This window comes from Canis lupus, chromosome 2 (genome assembly GCF_003254725.2).
Source record: "Canis lupus dingo isolate Sandy chromosome 2, ASM325472v2, whole genome shotgun sequence".
Lineage (NCBI taxonomy): Eukaryota > Metazoa > Chordata > Mammalia > Carnivora > Canidae > Canis > Canis lupus.
Window position 1 is genome coordinate 50,995,589 of NC_064244.1, and position 16,379 is coordinate 51,011,967.

The window sequence follows — 16,379 nt, forward strand, 5'->3', positions numbered from 1 at the left end:
AGTCCACGGCTGATAGACTATGGAAACGAGGTCAGTTAGCCTTCCCTGGTCTTTGCTCTGCTGTCCTTAACATGAGGTCTCTGACCTTGAGCAAATCACAGTATAACTTTTCCAAAACTCAGTTTCCTCTCTGAAAAAACATGGTGGTCACGCTTTCTGTAATTGCAGGGCTGGAGTGAGTCTTTGGGGAAATCCCGTATGAGAAAACATGAAGCTCAGTGCCCAGCACTTGGTTGGTGGCACTGAGGCAGCAGGCACGGCAGGGCCGGTTTTCGTGGTGGTTACACAGGGGATGGTGTGAAGTAGGAAATAGGAGATACCTTACCTCATGTTCATCAGTCTTGGGGCTCCCAATTCCAGCATCTTCTATTATTTGAAAGAGCACACTGGGGGAAATAATTTTAAAAGTCACACACCGTACCCTTTAACAAATAGGACCTATTACTTACTAAGTAAAATATATCCCCTGCAAGCCAATTGTTTATTTTTTTCTGTGACCTCTTCACAATAAATTTCAGTACCATTAAAGGCTTAAGTCACATTATTGATTATTTGAATATGTGTGTCATTAATCTTCCATCACCCTCGTACATTTTATATGTACATTTTAAGTGTCGTCTTTTGCATTTAGATGGAGAAGAGTGTCAGAAGAAAGCAGGCTTGTGGGTATTAGCTTCATTCGGCACTTCAAGAGCTCCCTGGAGCTGATTTGCCAGTAAATTTCTACACTAAAATGGGCTTTCAGAAGAGTGACTGCTAGATAAACTCTAAGGTGTCCTTAGTAAATAAAAATGATTAATCTCGGCTGAATAAATTCTCTATCACTGGTCTGATAGTCTCATCCAATTCTGATTCCTGGTTCTATAAAAAGCCCTTTTCTTTTTGTATTAAGGCTGTCCGTAATTTTAATGGAACCTGTGAATTATTATCTGATTTTTAAGAATTGGTTCATAAAAGGATATTGATTCTTTGAATTAAGGGCAGTTGAAATATTGTTTATGGGCAAACTGGTCTCCTTTGATCGAACCTGGAAGCTACTGTCAAGAAAACTTATCTTCAATTGGTGTTAGGTACACTTTTTAAAAAATGACCACAACTCTTTATAATTGCCTCTGGATCGGACAGTGACGTGAGTGTGGGAATGCCAGGGGGCCAAGAGGTAAAAGTGAAGATCCATTAAGCAGGGTTCTTTCTAATTGCTTAATTTTTATTTCCAGTCATAGATATGTTTTCCCGGGTAATGAGAAGATTCTAAAATCAAATAAGGCTTTTGAACATTGAAGTTGTTTGCCAGCTACTGTTCTATTGAAGAATCCTATAGATTTCTACTGATCCTAAGAGGTGTCTCATATCCACTGTATTAACTAGCTTTTTAGAAGCTTATGAACATTGTAGCTTTTATTGATTCCAGGGAATTGTACCCAACAATAAGCAATAAAAGTCGATGGTAACTTTCTTCCCATATAGGGGTGTGCGGATCAATATTTTGAATTTACTATAATTTGCGGGTAATGGATGGAAGAACTGAAAAAATTGCCAAGCTTGGTGGGGCACAGCTGTGCAGTGTTGCCTTTTTATCTAAGCTCACCATAGGTCACAGGCTTCCCCGAGTAACAAGAAGCCTAGTTAAGTGGCAAGGCCGATACACGTATTTATCAAGATCTTCAAAATAACTCTTCTAAGGGGCAAAAAGAAAATCACAAAACTTGTCCACAGTGATCTTAGTTTTATAGTCCTGAAGGATCTCCAAACTTGCACTTGTCTTAAAGGCAATTAAAATTCGAAAGGTCTAGGCTTTTGTGTTTGATCTTCTGCTACAAGCATTTTCCTGATGATTAGGAAGTGTGTGACTTCGCTGAAGCCCAATTGGGCTTCACATCTTCCAGGTGGTTCCAGAACAGTGGCCGAGTTCCACATTGAGAGAGGAGGAGGAGGAGGAGGGGTGGAGAGGTGTTTTGTGCTTCTTTGATCTCCCCTGTTTCTGTGGTTCTCGGAGCTCTTCTCAAGTGCCCCAGGTGCCTTGTCTAATGTGAGTAGTGTGCTCACAGAGCTCTAGCGGACGGTTAGGGACCTCTCGTGTTGGAGACCTGGGCTAAATGCAGGGCCCGTATTCTCATTCATCTTCTTAATACCTTGGGGCAGAAATTGTCATATCCTCATTTTATAATTCAGGAGACTGAGTCCCAGACACGGTAAGGAAAATTTTCAAGGACGCTTTCTAGCCTTGACTTGTATTAGAATACACGCATCTGTGAATCTAGAGCTCGTCTATTTGATCACTGTGAAGTATACAATTAGCTTAAATGAGGCTTTTTTTTTTTTTTTCTTCTTAGCCTGAAGTTTGGTTGATTCTAGTATGTTCTCTTGTTTGGCCTCTTTTGTTGTGAAGGACTGTGGCTCCTCTAATTGGATCAAAAGGAGTTTCTTTAATTTTGACAAGGACACGCTTTCTCTTGAAAGAAGTAGTCCTTTGTTCTGAGAGGACAAAATGAGTACATAAAATAAAATTGCACCGTGCCGGAAGCTACTAACCCTGGGGAAATAGATGCCCTTTGCTTAGTATACAGTAAGCACTCAGCGAACTGGAGCTGTTGCAGATGTAAGTACTGGCTGTTCCTCAGCACCCCATGTAGGGAAGTGTAGACGCTGACTTTGAAGTAGGTTTCCCTTATATAATACCGAATTGGAAGGCAGTCCGGTTACAAATACCTGCTTCCCAAGCTTGATTTTTCGAAATCAGGGGTCTAACATGTTAGGAAACGTCAGGAACCATCATAATCGGCTGCTAGAGGAAGCTTGTTTCATTTGTTCATTTACTTGGACTTAGCCAGATATTTGACTCATTACACTTTGTCTACTTTCAAAGGTCTGCGTTACAAGTAACGTGTTTTTAGGGCTTGACTTCAAATACAAGCGGTGTGTAAGAAACAATTTGTGTGAAATTTGCTTAGAAAGAGCAGCCAGACTCTGTAGCACCCCTTTCTGGGAGTAACTGCCAGCGTGTTGTCCACTCTGAACGCTGCTTGGTGGCCTCCATGAGGTGGGGTCCTGGGACAGACAGACCCTTGGTGAGCATGAAAAATAATTAAACTGCTTTGGACTCTGGCTGATGCGTGTTCAGAGTGCGGCTAAGCCATTCCCCAGCTCTGCGACCTTCTGTGAGCTCCTCGACCTGCCTGTGTCTTGGTTCCGTGGAGGGGAAATGCTGCCGAGGAGGGGACGAGGGGACGTCCGTCACACAGCAGATGCGAGATGCTGCTCTTCAGTGGATGGAGGCAGATGAGCTTAGTGAAGAAGAAACGCTTCTACCCTGTGTGTACAAACCGTAACGTGGAAAAGGGGGTTTGTGATGACTGATGTCACTTTCAGGTAAGGGAGACCCAGGTGCTGACCCCAGGTGCTGGCCCTTGCCCTTACCTTACACTGGAACTTGATCTCCTGTTCCTGCCCATCAGGGACCCTGTGGTCTCACTTAAATGGTTTTTCTGTCCCCTCGTCCATTCCTTCTGAAAGGTTCTCTGTGCTTTTGGATGGCCCTGTTTTCCTGATCTCTGCGGCACCCTGCCCTTAGCTCCTGAGGTTCTAAATGTTCCCATTAGTTAAGCATTTATTTTCCACACTTTGCGGATCCTGTACACATTAAATGTCTTGAATCTGCTCCTCTCTGACCCCCTCGCCGCCTCTTCCTTGGTCCCTACTCCACCACACTTCACAGGCAACTTTGCCAACCACGTAATTCCTTTCCTGTTTGTCCTAAGCCGTCTGATACCCTGGTGGCAGAGTGATCCTTTTTAGATGCAGATCTGACCCATCTTTTTCTCCTCTTTAAAATACTACAAATATTTCTCCTCTTTAAAATTTTAGAGGAGCTCCCTGTTGCCTGAAAGGGGGGCTCTTCCAAACACTTTGTGATTTAACCCTGTCTCTGCCTCCACATTCTCGTCCTGTTGGCAGACAGGACCTTCTACCTTTTTCCTTCCGCCTTCTTTTTCCTTTTTCCCTCTCCCTTCAGTGTCCAGCCATTTCAGGCTTATTAAGAGCTCTGTACTGTCTCACTCCATCCTACCTTGCTGTGTCTCTTCTCTTTTCTGGAATACCTCTTCTCTTACCCACTCCTGGGGATGCCTTAAGCCAACTCCCAGATGCTGCTGAAGAAAAACCAGGTGCAAGTAGTAGGTCACTGGAGAATACTTGAACTGCAAGGAACAGAAGACACAAGTTAAACTGGTTCCAACGGTAAAGGGAATCGACTGGCTCATGTATCGTGTATGAAGTCATCACCCAAGACCCAGTTTCTAGCCATCTGTCTTCTCTGCCACCTTCCGTGTCTGTCTCCCCCAGCCATTAGCTTCTTGGGGTTAACGCTCCTTCTTTCTTGCTAGCTCTCTTGGAAGGTGGAGGGAGTTCTTTCCTTGGATCCTGGAAGAAACATTGTTCTGCATCTTCCTTTCCCCAAATTGAATCACATGCCATCTTTGAACCCACTTACTTTGGCCCAACCTAGTGAACTTTGTCATTAGTGTCACTTAACCTGAATTAAGTCTTGAGGTCAAGTGTAGTGTTGGGTCCGCCAGGTTTTTGTTAGCACAAAGAACAGGTGGGTGGTTGGGTGATAAGCAGTACTGACCCTCTTTACAGAAAACTGATGACCTCCTCCTGTGGTACTTATCGGATACTTGAAAAAGGCCTCTATTCCGGGTTTTTCAACATTCAGTTTTGTAGCAAATGAAGCCCTTTATCCCTGGGACCCGGCACAGCACCTCCCACAATGGCCCTTATTAAAAACTACATGATACAATAAAAGACCCCCGTTTGCTTGCTTTGGTCCCTACGTGCGCCCCTTGGCTTCACCCTTGGCAGAAGATTGTGATTTATGTGTTTCTGAAATTACAGACCTCCAAGTAAATGGCTTCACTTTGACTTTGCTCTTCTTTAAAAGGTACCTGTTCACAACCAGTACCTTTCTTCTTCTTCAGAGGAAAGGCTGTCCTCTTTTGTTATTAATTCCAGCCCTCTCTGCATGTGTACTCATTCAGACCCCCTCTCAGTGCCTCACATCACCACCACTCTGCCCCCTGTCTGACATTTTCACAGTGCGTTGTAGGGAGATGAATTGGAACTGGATGACCCTGGTTCAGATTTTGCTACCAGCATCTCCTGGCTTTGTGTCCATGGGCAATTGCTAGTCTCCCCTGGGCTCCCAATGGGAAAACGTGGTGAGTGTCCTGTCAGGTGATTATGTTATAAAATTTCTTAGACTGAGTTTTTGAGAAGAATGTACAAAACCAAAAGAGACAGCTAGCCACATTGTGACTTAGAAACCTTGTCTGTAGAAAGAGCCTGTGAGCCTAGTGCCAAGTCATGAGGATGATAGCTGATTGCTTGGGTTCAAAGCCAAACCTGGCAAGAAAGCAGGATGGTAACCACTTTCTTCTGTTACTAAAAGAAAGCGAGTATGTGGTTTTGATCAAGGAAAGTTGATAGGAAATTTCACCCAGCGAGCATTTTGTGTATACCTTTTCTGGTTGATTTTGTTGAACTTTGCTACCACAAATAAATACATGTAAGCGTTTATGGATACAAAAATAGAATGAAACCGAACCTGGAAGAAAGGGACGATCCTTTGAGATTCTCCACCCATCTCACATTCCCCCTGGGGGATTTTAGTCATGCTTTATAGGTTGAATGGGATGAATGCCCAAAGCTATCTGTAGAGGTCTACCTGCTGCTTTTCCAGCTTTACTAGCTTTACTCTACAGGATTTTGATGCAGAAAACCAAGTACTTGATGGGCCGCTGTAGCGTTGCTTGAACATAAGCTGCTGTTAATCACAGCTCTAATTCTAACCCAAGTGTCACATAGTGTGAGCTCAACTGATCTGTGCTTCTGCCCTCACAAGGGACACTCAGAGATGGAGGCCAGAAAAAAGGGAACAAAATCACTTCTTCAGGGGATCCGATTCCCAGATGAATCTATACTCCTAGCTTACTTTACACCCTGCGGGGTAGAGGGAGCTCCACTAGACCTTCCCTTGCCCTCATACTTGCAAAGGAAATAACCAAAAGCCTAAAAATAAAAAGCTCCCTATTGTAATGAGTGCCAGAAAACTAATATATCTCATAAAGGAAAAAGTCCAAAGACAAATGGTTTATGCATACTCATTGTCCTTAAGGGGACTTAAAAATACTGGGGCCACCCGGGTGGCTTAGTTGGTTGAGTGTTCCATGCTTGGCTTCCACTCAGGTCATGATCCCAGGGTCGTGGGATCAAGCCCTTGCCCCGGTGTAGAGCCTGGCTTAAGATTCTCTCTCTCCCTCCCTCCCTCTTCCTTTGCCCAACCCCCACCTCATGCAACTCATGTGCGTGCTTTCTCTAAATAAATACATACATACATGCATACTAACCTCCACTAAACAAGTTACACAAACCACTCTCCCTCTAGATCTCCAGGGGTGGGGTTCAGGCATCCATATTTTTAAAAGCTCCCTGGGTGATATTAATGTGTAGCCTGGCTGCGTTCAGAACCACCGCATCTCCTTTTATTTTCTCTCCACTGTCAGCATTTCACATTTGAGTTAAACTGCATAATCTCATAGCTGGTGGCACCTTTTCTTGTGTGCGTAGGCATTTCCCCAGCTAGCTTTTAAATCAGTCATATCTTGTGTCCTCCTCAGGTGCCCCTAACAGTGCCTGATACGTTGCCCCACATCTTGGTTCTTTGAACCCTCTCCCTAAAATTAATGGTTTGTCTGTACGTGCAGAGTGCTTGTACTGCTCAGTGATCTAGTGAGCTTATGAATGACTAGTTCTCCCAGTGTGCTGGTGAAGGGATCTCGTATTCTTCTGTTACTTAAAGAAAGCGAGTATGTGGCTTTGATCAAGGAAAATTGATAGGAAAACCCAGCGAGCATTTTGTGTATACCTTTTCTGGTTGAGGCAGAGACCCAGGTGTGATCACCCTAATACTCAGAAGGAATGGGAACCTGCCAGGAGTGATGAGGGAAAGGTACACAGGTAGTTAAGATATACTCCCTGGAGGTTGGGCTTGAGTTGAGCATTCAGTTATGGAGATGTCTTAACTGAGGGTGTCCCTGTTTTCTGGGGTTTAATTTCCTGGTTCCTGGGCACCTGACTTAGTGGTTGAGCATCTGCCTTTGGCTCAGGTCGTGATCCCAGGATCGAGTTCCGCATCAAGCTCCCCTGCATGTGTGTCTGCCTCTCTCTCTGTGTCTCTCGTGAATAAATAAATAAAATCTGCAAAAAAATTTGTTTCCCTGGTTCCTATTTTCTGATCTTGTCTGTGCTTCCATCTTGTCACCTGTGTGAGAACTGGTGTCTATGGAATCTATTGTTTTTATTTGCATTTTTTATTTGTAGCCTTACTCAATTTCTTTTATTATCAAGAACCCCGATGGCTGCATTGTGCAATGTACCATTTAACAACAAGTAGCAAGATTCTCGCCGCCTGCAGATTTTAAATGTTGTGGTGCCCATGACCTTGCATAAACGTGCACTTCTTTCTTTTCTTCTTGTTCTTTTCCTGTCTCAACCAGCCCATGGCTTTATCTACCATCTTAAAGGGTCATAAAGCTCCAAAGTCTATATATTCAGCCCCAATGTCTTCCCTGAATCCAGGCTAATAGAAGTCCACCCACCTATTCGGAAATTTCTGTTTGGGATCCTTAGAGTCCTCTTGGATGAAACGTGTCCAAACAAAACTGTTCTGCCCTCAAACTGTATTTGCTCAGAGAGAAAACTTGAGACCCTTCCTTGATTTCTCTCCTATTCCACATCTGGTTCTTTTATAGGCTCTATAAAAATGTTTTTCAACTTGGCTGTCTTCGTGGATGGGCCTACCCAAGTAGGTTCACATAGATTATAGAATCTCCTAAAAATTAAGATTAAATGTTTCCTTAAAATAAGCTTAGAATATTTAGATATTTGTTTCTTCATCCCTTCCATCCTCCCCCAGTTTTACTTTTCTCCCTACCTCTGTCTCTTCTGTGTGAGAAAGAACTTTTTTAGATTTTTTGAAATGATTTTAAATTTACAGAAAAGTTTTAAGACCTTTGAGAGAATTTCTCTATACTTTCCCACTATGTTAATATCTTTTCTTTTTAAGAATTTTTATTTATTTGAGAGAGATAATAATTTTATTTATTTATTTGGGAGGGAGAGGGAGAAACAGGCCCTCTATTGAGCAGGGAGCCTGATGCGGGGCTCGATCCCAGCACCCAGAGATCATAACCTGAGCTAAAGGCAGATACTTAACCAACTGATCCACCCAGGTGCCCCATCCACTATGTTAATGTCTTATATAGTCTTAATTTATTTGTCAGAACTATTAAATTAACATCGGTACTTATATTAACTGAATTCAGACTATTTGGACATCAGCAGGTTTTCCATTAACAGCCTTTTAATGATACAGAACCCACCTCAGGATCCTACACTGATTGTGTTTCGTCATCATCTTTCCCTTCTTCAATCTCTGGCGGTTTATCACATGTTCCCTGTTTTTTACATTCCTGGCAATTTTAAAGAGTACTGATCAGTTCTCTGGAATGACCCTCAACAAGGGTTTGCGTGATGTTTTTTCATGATTAGACTGGACTTACGGATTTTTAGAAAGAAAACCGGAGAGGTGAGGCCTCTTCTCATCACTTCACTTCAGGGGCACGTGATAGCAACAAGACTTATCAGGTGGCCTTAACCTTGATCACTTGGTTAAGACCTTGTCTGTCAGGCTTCTCTCCTGGAAAGTTGTTATTTTTCCCTTTCTCTGTTCGATTTTTGGAAGCAAGTCACTAAATCCAGCCCAGTCTCAGGGGGGAAGAGAATTAAGTTCCACCTCTTAGAGAGGGGGTACCTACGTATATTATTTGTAACATATTCAAATCTCCTTTCTCTTTCCAATTACAAAATGACCCATCAGTTAAAAAGAATAGCTCAGGGATCCCTGGGTGGCGCAGCAGTTTAGCGCCTGCCTTTGGCCCAGGGCGCGATCCTGGAGACCCGGGATCGAATCCCACGTCAGGCTCCTGGTGCATGGAGCCTGCTTCTCCCTCTGCCTATGTCTCTGCCTCTCTCTCTCTCTCTCTCTCTCTGTGACTACCATAAATAATAAATAAAAAATATTAATAAAAAAAAAGTTTAAAAAAAAAAAAAAAAAAAAAAAAAAAAAAAAAAAAATAAAAAGAATAGCTCAAAGATTGCCCGAATATATGTGGCCATATCGTTTTATTTGTGGATGTAAAACTATTAAATACTTACTAAATAGTATATATATTTTAAATTACCATTGTGGAAATTGCTTGTCCATATTAAACACTGCAGATTTCCTCTCTTGCCTTCATGAATAAGACAAGTTATTTTCTCCCTTCAAGGCCAAGGTTGGCCAGGGGAAAGAGGCAGAGTCATTTGTGAGGGCTCTTTTGTTCCTGGATTCTCTGGGAATTCTCTGACTGGATTTGAGGGACCCTTGTTTGTCCACACTCTTACCCAGGAATCACAAGAAAGTGACAGTGTTCTCAGACAAAATTAGCTTTGCTTCACCCTTGTTTTCAGCGAACATTCATGCTAGCAGCACTCTTATTAGAAAGGGGGGCAGAGGAAATCCTATTGTCCAGTGAGTAATGCTACACAGCGATCCTAACAAAATGTTAGAAGTCACTGAGAAATCAGAATTGGTGAAAACCACTTTAAAAACCTTAATGTTCTTAAAGGTATCCTTAGGAGTTTCTTTAATCCTGTGATGATTACTGATTCCTTATTGTTTAGTTCAGGTTGACACTTCCTGTCCTTTTTTCTCTCTGCCCCACTCTTCTTCCTTCCCCTGATTCTTACCTGATGCTGAATTATTAGCGCATGTTCCAGAAAGACTAAGCGGAAGCTCTGGTTTATGACTCGGACCAATAGTACATGTCTTGTCTAATTATCTAAGTATGTGTTAGTGACCTTAACCTGACATTAAGAAAACGAAATGAAGACGCATCCACAGTGTACCACGGGGGCTTCGGCAGTAAACGCCGTGATGATGCTCATTTACTTCAGGGCGGGTGCAGATTGATGAGCGTGTGGTCCCCATGCATGAGCCACCCTTGCTCGTTCTGCAGGAGCAGAATCCTCCTGGCATCTGCAGCCGCTCTTCACTAGGTCTTGGCCACAGCACATTCATTTCTCTCACTTTATTACCATCACATCTGATTCCAATTTGCTACCAAATTGAGTTTCCAGTCCCGAGTCTGACATTCAGACCGTCGGGTGGATTAGCTCCTTCAGCTGGGTTAGCGTGGAAGCTTCAGGTCAGTTGACAGTGGCCGATTAAATGTCCCCTGCCCCTCATCCTGGCGCCTCAGCTGCCGTCCCGGGGAGCGGCAGGGCCGGGTTACCCGGCGTAACCTTTCTTCTTGTTTGGAACTCATCACGCTAGACCTATTGGAAGGACCTCTGATTAAAAACAGAGTTACAGAGTTGGTTTTTATCCGTTATCTTGCTGTTTCAGCAGGTTTGGGTTTTTTTTCCCCCCCCTCGGAGCAGAGCAGTAGCTTATAGTTGGGTCATTTGGTGGAATGTGATTGATTGGACTATTTGGGGATCATTCATTTGGGCCCTTGCCTCTTGCATCCTCTGAGTGATCTATTTGCATATGAAGTTGAAATAATACCTGACTTACTCTGTTATTGATGATAACCCATCAGCCCAGCCTCCTTTTCTTTCTGTGCTGCTATCAGATCAACTTCCAGGACCTCAGTGTTTTCCTGCGCTCTAGGCCTCTGCGGTGCAGCGGGGCTTCCGTGATTCCTTTCTGATAGACATAGTCTGGTGAACGATTACTTCTAGGGAGTTCTTCTATTCCTTTTCTTTTTTCTTTTTTTAAAGATTTTAAATATTTATTAGAGCGCATGCATGAGTGGGAGGGGCAGAGGGAGAGGGAGAAGCAGGCTCCCCCTGAACAGGGAGCCTGAAATAGAGTGGGGTCCCTTGATCCCAGGACCCCTGGATCAGGACCTGAGCCGAAGGCAGACGCTTAACTGACCAAGCCCCCCAGGCCTCCAATCATCTTCTTTTTTTCTTTTTTACCTAAATCCAAAACAGATTTCTCCAATTCTTGTCATAACCCAAGATACACATACAGAGAATTACTCGCTGGTTTTCTATTTACATTTCAGTTCCCAAGGCAAACAGTCTTGGTCAGCAGCTTTTCTCTTGTCCTTAGGGGTTTTAGTAAATGAAGGTGTATTTATGTTTCACAATCAGGCATCCAAGTTGATTAAACACTGTAATTTCTTGGAGATAATCAAGGATTAGAGGGAAGAAAATGAAACAAAACAAAAATACAGCATTTCACCACTGAATCCTGCAGCCCTTGAGAGGAGGAAGATCTCCTGCTTCTAGGATGGTTCATTGTTTCTTCCTGTAATTAGGCAATGATATGATTATTAGAGCTGCAACAGAATATATTTGCCGGTGAATAAGGTATGTTCTTAGAGTTAAAGCAGCATCCTCCCCTTGGTCTGCTACTTTGAAGGCCCTGTTCTGTAAGCTCTGCTGGAATAAACTGTACTGTTTAGAAGATCTGCGGCCACTGTCTGTGACACACATTTAAGGATCCAGTAAAAATACAGGACAGGAAAGGTGAATGTGGAGCTGAGGGGGAAGTACCTTTCAAAAGATAATGCTCAAGCTCCTGGAAGGCAAAAAAAAAAAAAAAAAAAAAAAAAAAGTAATTATGGGAATGAAAAACTAAATTTAGTCAAGTCTTTCAAATTTATACTGTGTTCTTTGGAGTTTAAATAGCCTGATGACTCATGGCTTCCTATTCTTTAATTATTGTTATCAAGTAAGCATCCCTGGGTACCCAGGCTTCTGAAATCTTCAGTCTTGAGCGGAGCTATTTCTGTATCCCTTTTTGTCTGGTTGGTTGGTTGGCTTTTTTGTTTGTTTGTTTTCACAGCCTCCCCTATAGTTAGGCGGATAGTGATCTTAATTTGCGATAAGTGTGAGAGTACCCCCTTTTAAGACTTTAAAGCGCTCTATTAATTGTTGCTGTCTAGTTACCTTTTGAGAGATTCATTAACCTACTTTTGAATATCCAAAGTCATAAATCACATTTACGTTAAGAAACAAAACCAGAAGGAGACTTTTGGCTTTTTTTTTTTTTAAGAAAATCATAATAAAGTATATCTTTGATATGCACAGGGTTTTGTGTGATTTTATTGCTCTTGGGGTAAGTAGTCTGATTCAACTGCCTTTTTTTCATTTCACCTTTCGTTTAATTATAATCCTGTAAAATCTCCACTCCTCCTTCTATCTCTTTCCTCTTTAAGTAAGTCCCTTGGTTCCTCTGATCTTCCTTATGCTCAATTTTAAAGCCATGTGGCTCAACTTAGTATTTTGCTGTTGTTGCTTTGAGAGGATTAGTGTCTTTTCCTTTTGGGAGTTGAGATGAACTGTGTTTATACTCAGCACAGCATATAAAGAGAACAATGTAAGAAGGGACGCAGCATAAAATCATGACATCAAGATCTTTTCATTGTGGAAAACGCTAAATCAAGCATAATGAAGGATGGTACATTTTATGCTGTCTGTTCGGTGCCTTACCAGGCCAAGGTTAATGTGGTGTCTCATATATATGTTTTGTTTTGTTTTTCTTTCACAGAAGGAGCTGAGTCTCCCCAGAAGAGGAAGTCTGTAAGTAGCCTGATTTTGTTTCCTTATTATATTTCGTACAGTTTGTAATGTGATTATTCCCTGACTTGTTAGGTTTTCAGTGGCAAGTGGAGAATTAATGATAATGAACTGAATTCAGAAAACAGACACTTTGCATTGATTTATAAATGCCACATATCAATGATTTCAGGATAACTTGAAGAAACGTTTCAGATTTTGTCCTTAGGGACATGGTCAGCAAAATGCTTACTTATTCCTGGGAAAATCTTAATTTAAAAAAAAGTCTCTTATGTAGTCAAGCAAAAACATTATTTGGTCTGTGAGTAGTATAAATTGATCTGAGTCAGGAACCAGTGTTCTTCTATCTGTTCTGGAATTCTGTGATTGTTTTTTATGGTATGGATTTTATGCAAAGTAAATTATAAACTTTTACCGTGTTGATGAAGACTATAAGCCAACTTATCTTTCTGTTAGATCTAGATCTTACTGAATTGACTCATGCCATGATCTTATTTTAAAATAGCAGATGTATGAAACTTGATTTCCTTATACTTTGTTTCAACCTTTTGTTTTGAGGACTAACAACATATTTACACAAGTCATAGTTTTTTACCATTAAGAAGTTGCAGAATGAAATGAATTGCCTTTAATGTTCCACTAAATTTAGGGTAGATTTGTTACCACTAGCGCTGTGTAAGGGCTGGTCTAGAAATACTGGGATTTGGTATGTACGTTGAAGAATTGAGTGGATGGGGCAATGTCCTTTTTAAAGAATAAGTATAGTATTTAAGGGAGGTTGATGCAGATCTCAACGTGTGGAGTATTAGAAACGTAAATGATAACTGTTTGAGAATGGCATTCATTTTGTTGACCAAATTTTGAAGGTCAGCCTTTGCATCTGAGAACCAAACTTCATCTCCTATACTCAATACATCTCAATGCTATCCATTTTGGTTCTTACTGTTTTACAGCTTTAGGCTGTCTGGGGGATAAAGAATCATTGTTCTTGAAGAACGTGTCTAGATTGTCACTAGTTTCCAGCTTATATCTCTGTGTGATAGAGGTTAATGGCCTAAAAGTTGGCCATAGAATCAAAACTTTGCCTTCTTCCAAATGATTGGAATTCTCACCTAGACGCAGAAAAGCCCAAACATTTTTGATATTTTTTTATTTTGATATTTCTAATTCATTTCAATAAACAAGAAAAACTGAAGTAAAACTACGTGAAATATCTTAATAGAAAAAATTATCTTACCTTGTACCTTTATTTGATGCTTAAGGTAACTTACATTTGTCTTTAATACTTGATTTGAAAACTTCAGAATTTCAGTCAGATCTTCCTTTGAGCCTTTTATAATAGACTGCATTTTTTTTTTTTTGGCAGTTTCTGAGTTAGGTTTCCTGTAAATTTTTATTAAGATAATGTTAATTACAAATTAGATTTCCCATTTCTATTTAAGGGCCATATCTTCTTTTCTAGTTTCTCCTTATCTCATATCTCCTTGTATAAGCCTGTTAATATTAGCTGATAGCTGTAAGTTAGTGGGGGAAATAGAAGATAATATTTAAATTTCTTGACTTGGGAGCATGGCATCTTTCATGAATAAAAAGGATGATGGATGCTATGAATGAATAAAGGATGTATTCCTCATTGTGTGTATTTATAAAAGGATGATGACATAAGTTTCTTTGGCATCCGTGCTTTGAAAACTTACTAAGAGAAACATAGAATTACATTTAAGCCATTTTAAAATCTCTTCTGTAATAAAAATTAGTTATCTATCAATCAGATGATAGGAGTAAAACAGCATGTATGTCAACATAAATCTGCCTTTTCCTTTTTCAGTGAATTCTTGGTTAATTAATACTTTCGAGTAAAGGAAAAAAAAATCAAGATTCTCCTTTGTATTTTTTATTAAACACAAATATTCCCAAAAGAATTAATGGTGTATAATAGACATGTCCTGAGACTTAACACCACTCAGCATTTTCAGTGACCACCCCCCCCCCCCCCCCCCCCCCCGCCATACAGAATTACTTTCCTCTTGCAGGGTTGTTTTATGACTTGGAGAAAAAGAAAATACTTTTAAAAATAACTGCAAGAGTGATTTTAACAGATCACATGAGGAAAGGCATGAGTGGTGCTAGCCAACATAACCGGACCTGATTATTAAGCCTATTAACACTTCGCCTGTGTATTTACTGGTTAAATGCCTCCGGCATAAGTGTTTTCCAATCTTTTAGTATCTTCTCCCAGAAAGATTGCAGATTTAATCCCACTGTTTTGTTGAATCTTTTTTTCCATGTTAACAGTGAGCAGAATCTACACAGGGTGATGTATTCCTCATTGTGTGTAGTTACAAAGTGATGTGATTGAATGTATCAGGGGGTGTAGGCCTTCAGAAAGGCTGAGCTCCTGGAAGGCAGTGCCTGATTTTGTTACATCTGCTGCTTCTACTTCGTATGTCTTGACGGTGGATATTTTTAAGATGCATTGTCCTCATTCCAGCGCATAGGGATTTATCAGATTTTCTTTAAAAATTTAGTATTGTCTTACTGATAATTTTTATGCCTGGAATCATGATAGCATAGGTTTCATATCTGTAAAAGTTAAAGCTTTCACCAAAAAACACAGAGAATAGATTTTTCTTTTTATTACTAACTTAAAGTGTAAAAAAGCAAACTATCTTCTGTCCAGAAAATCATTCAATTCCCCAATAGTTTGTCATTTATGATCATTTTCTCAAGAAATCACTTGAAATCTGTGTTGTTTCATGAATGTTCTACAAGGTTGCAAAGGCAGTGACTATGACCTTAGGGCAACAGTGGAGAAGGCCAAGGGACTGCTTTCCAGGCAAGATGTTACTAAATAACCAAGTGACTACGTTCGGATCAGTTTTCCAGAGGCTTTTCTAGCCCTTTATCAGCTGAAGAGTCCCAGATGTCATCTCCACTCTGACTCATTGAATAGCTGGCCTTCAGCTAGTCGTCTTCTTTCAAGAGTAGCCACATGCCAAGGCTTGTTCCTAGATTCCTCCAGTACTTTCCATCTCCTTTCTTCTTGGAACTAAAGTTGTGGTATTCTCTGTTCTTTCTCCTCGCAGCTACCTGTCAAAAACTACATATCTTCCGAATAAATCGTGATATAATCATACAACAAAATACTATACAGCAGATAGAATGAATGCATCGCAGCATATGTATCAACACATATAATTCTTGAAAAAATAATGGAGAACAAAAGCTAAAAGCCAATTGCGTGTAGAAGAAAGCGTTTACATGATAAAATTTTAAAATATACAAAACAAGACATTTTGTTGGTGGTGAATACAAACACATGTAGGAAAAATATAAAAACATGCATAGGCAACAAATTTACAGTAAAGCTTATCAGTGGAGGGGATGAAAGAAATGGGATTTGAGAGGACTGTACAAAGAGGGGTTTCATGTATATGATTAATGTGGTGGGTACATGGATGTATACCCTCTACATTTTGATAATCTCAAACTTTTATTTAAAATACTCAGTAAGGGATCCCTGGGTGGTGCAGCGGTTTGGCACCTGCCTTTGGCCCAGGGCGCGATCCTGGAGACCCGGGATTGAATCCCATGTCGGGCTCCCGGTGCATGGAGCCTGCTTCTCCCTCTGCCTGTGTCTCTGCCTCTCTCTCTCTCTCTCTCTCTCTCTCTCTCTGACTATCATAAAT

General features: G+C 41.0%; 1 protein-coding gene across 8 annotated transcripts in view; it reads left to right on the forward strand.

The window, feature by feature from the left end:
* MAST4 (microtubule associated serine/threonine kinase family member 4) overlaps positions 1 to 16,379 on the forward strand; it is a 544,916-nt gene that overhangs the window by 271,250 nt on the left and 257,287 nt on the right. For all 8 annotated transcript variants that reach the window (XM_049103363.1, XM_049103372.1, XM_049103368.1 and 5 more), the window contains one exon: positions 12,662 to 12,693. In XM_049103363.1, the coding sequence (XP_048959320.1) occupies positions 12,662 to 12,693 (32 nt within the window). The remainder of the gene's footprint in view (positions 1 to 12,661; positions 12,694 to 16,379) is intronic.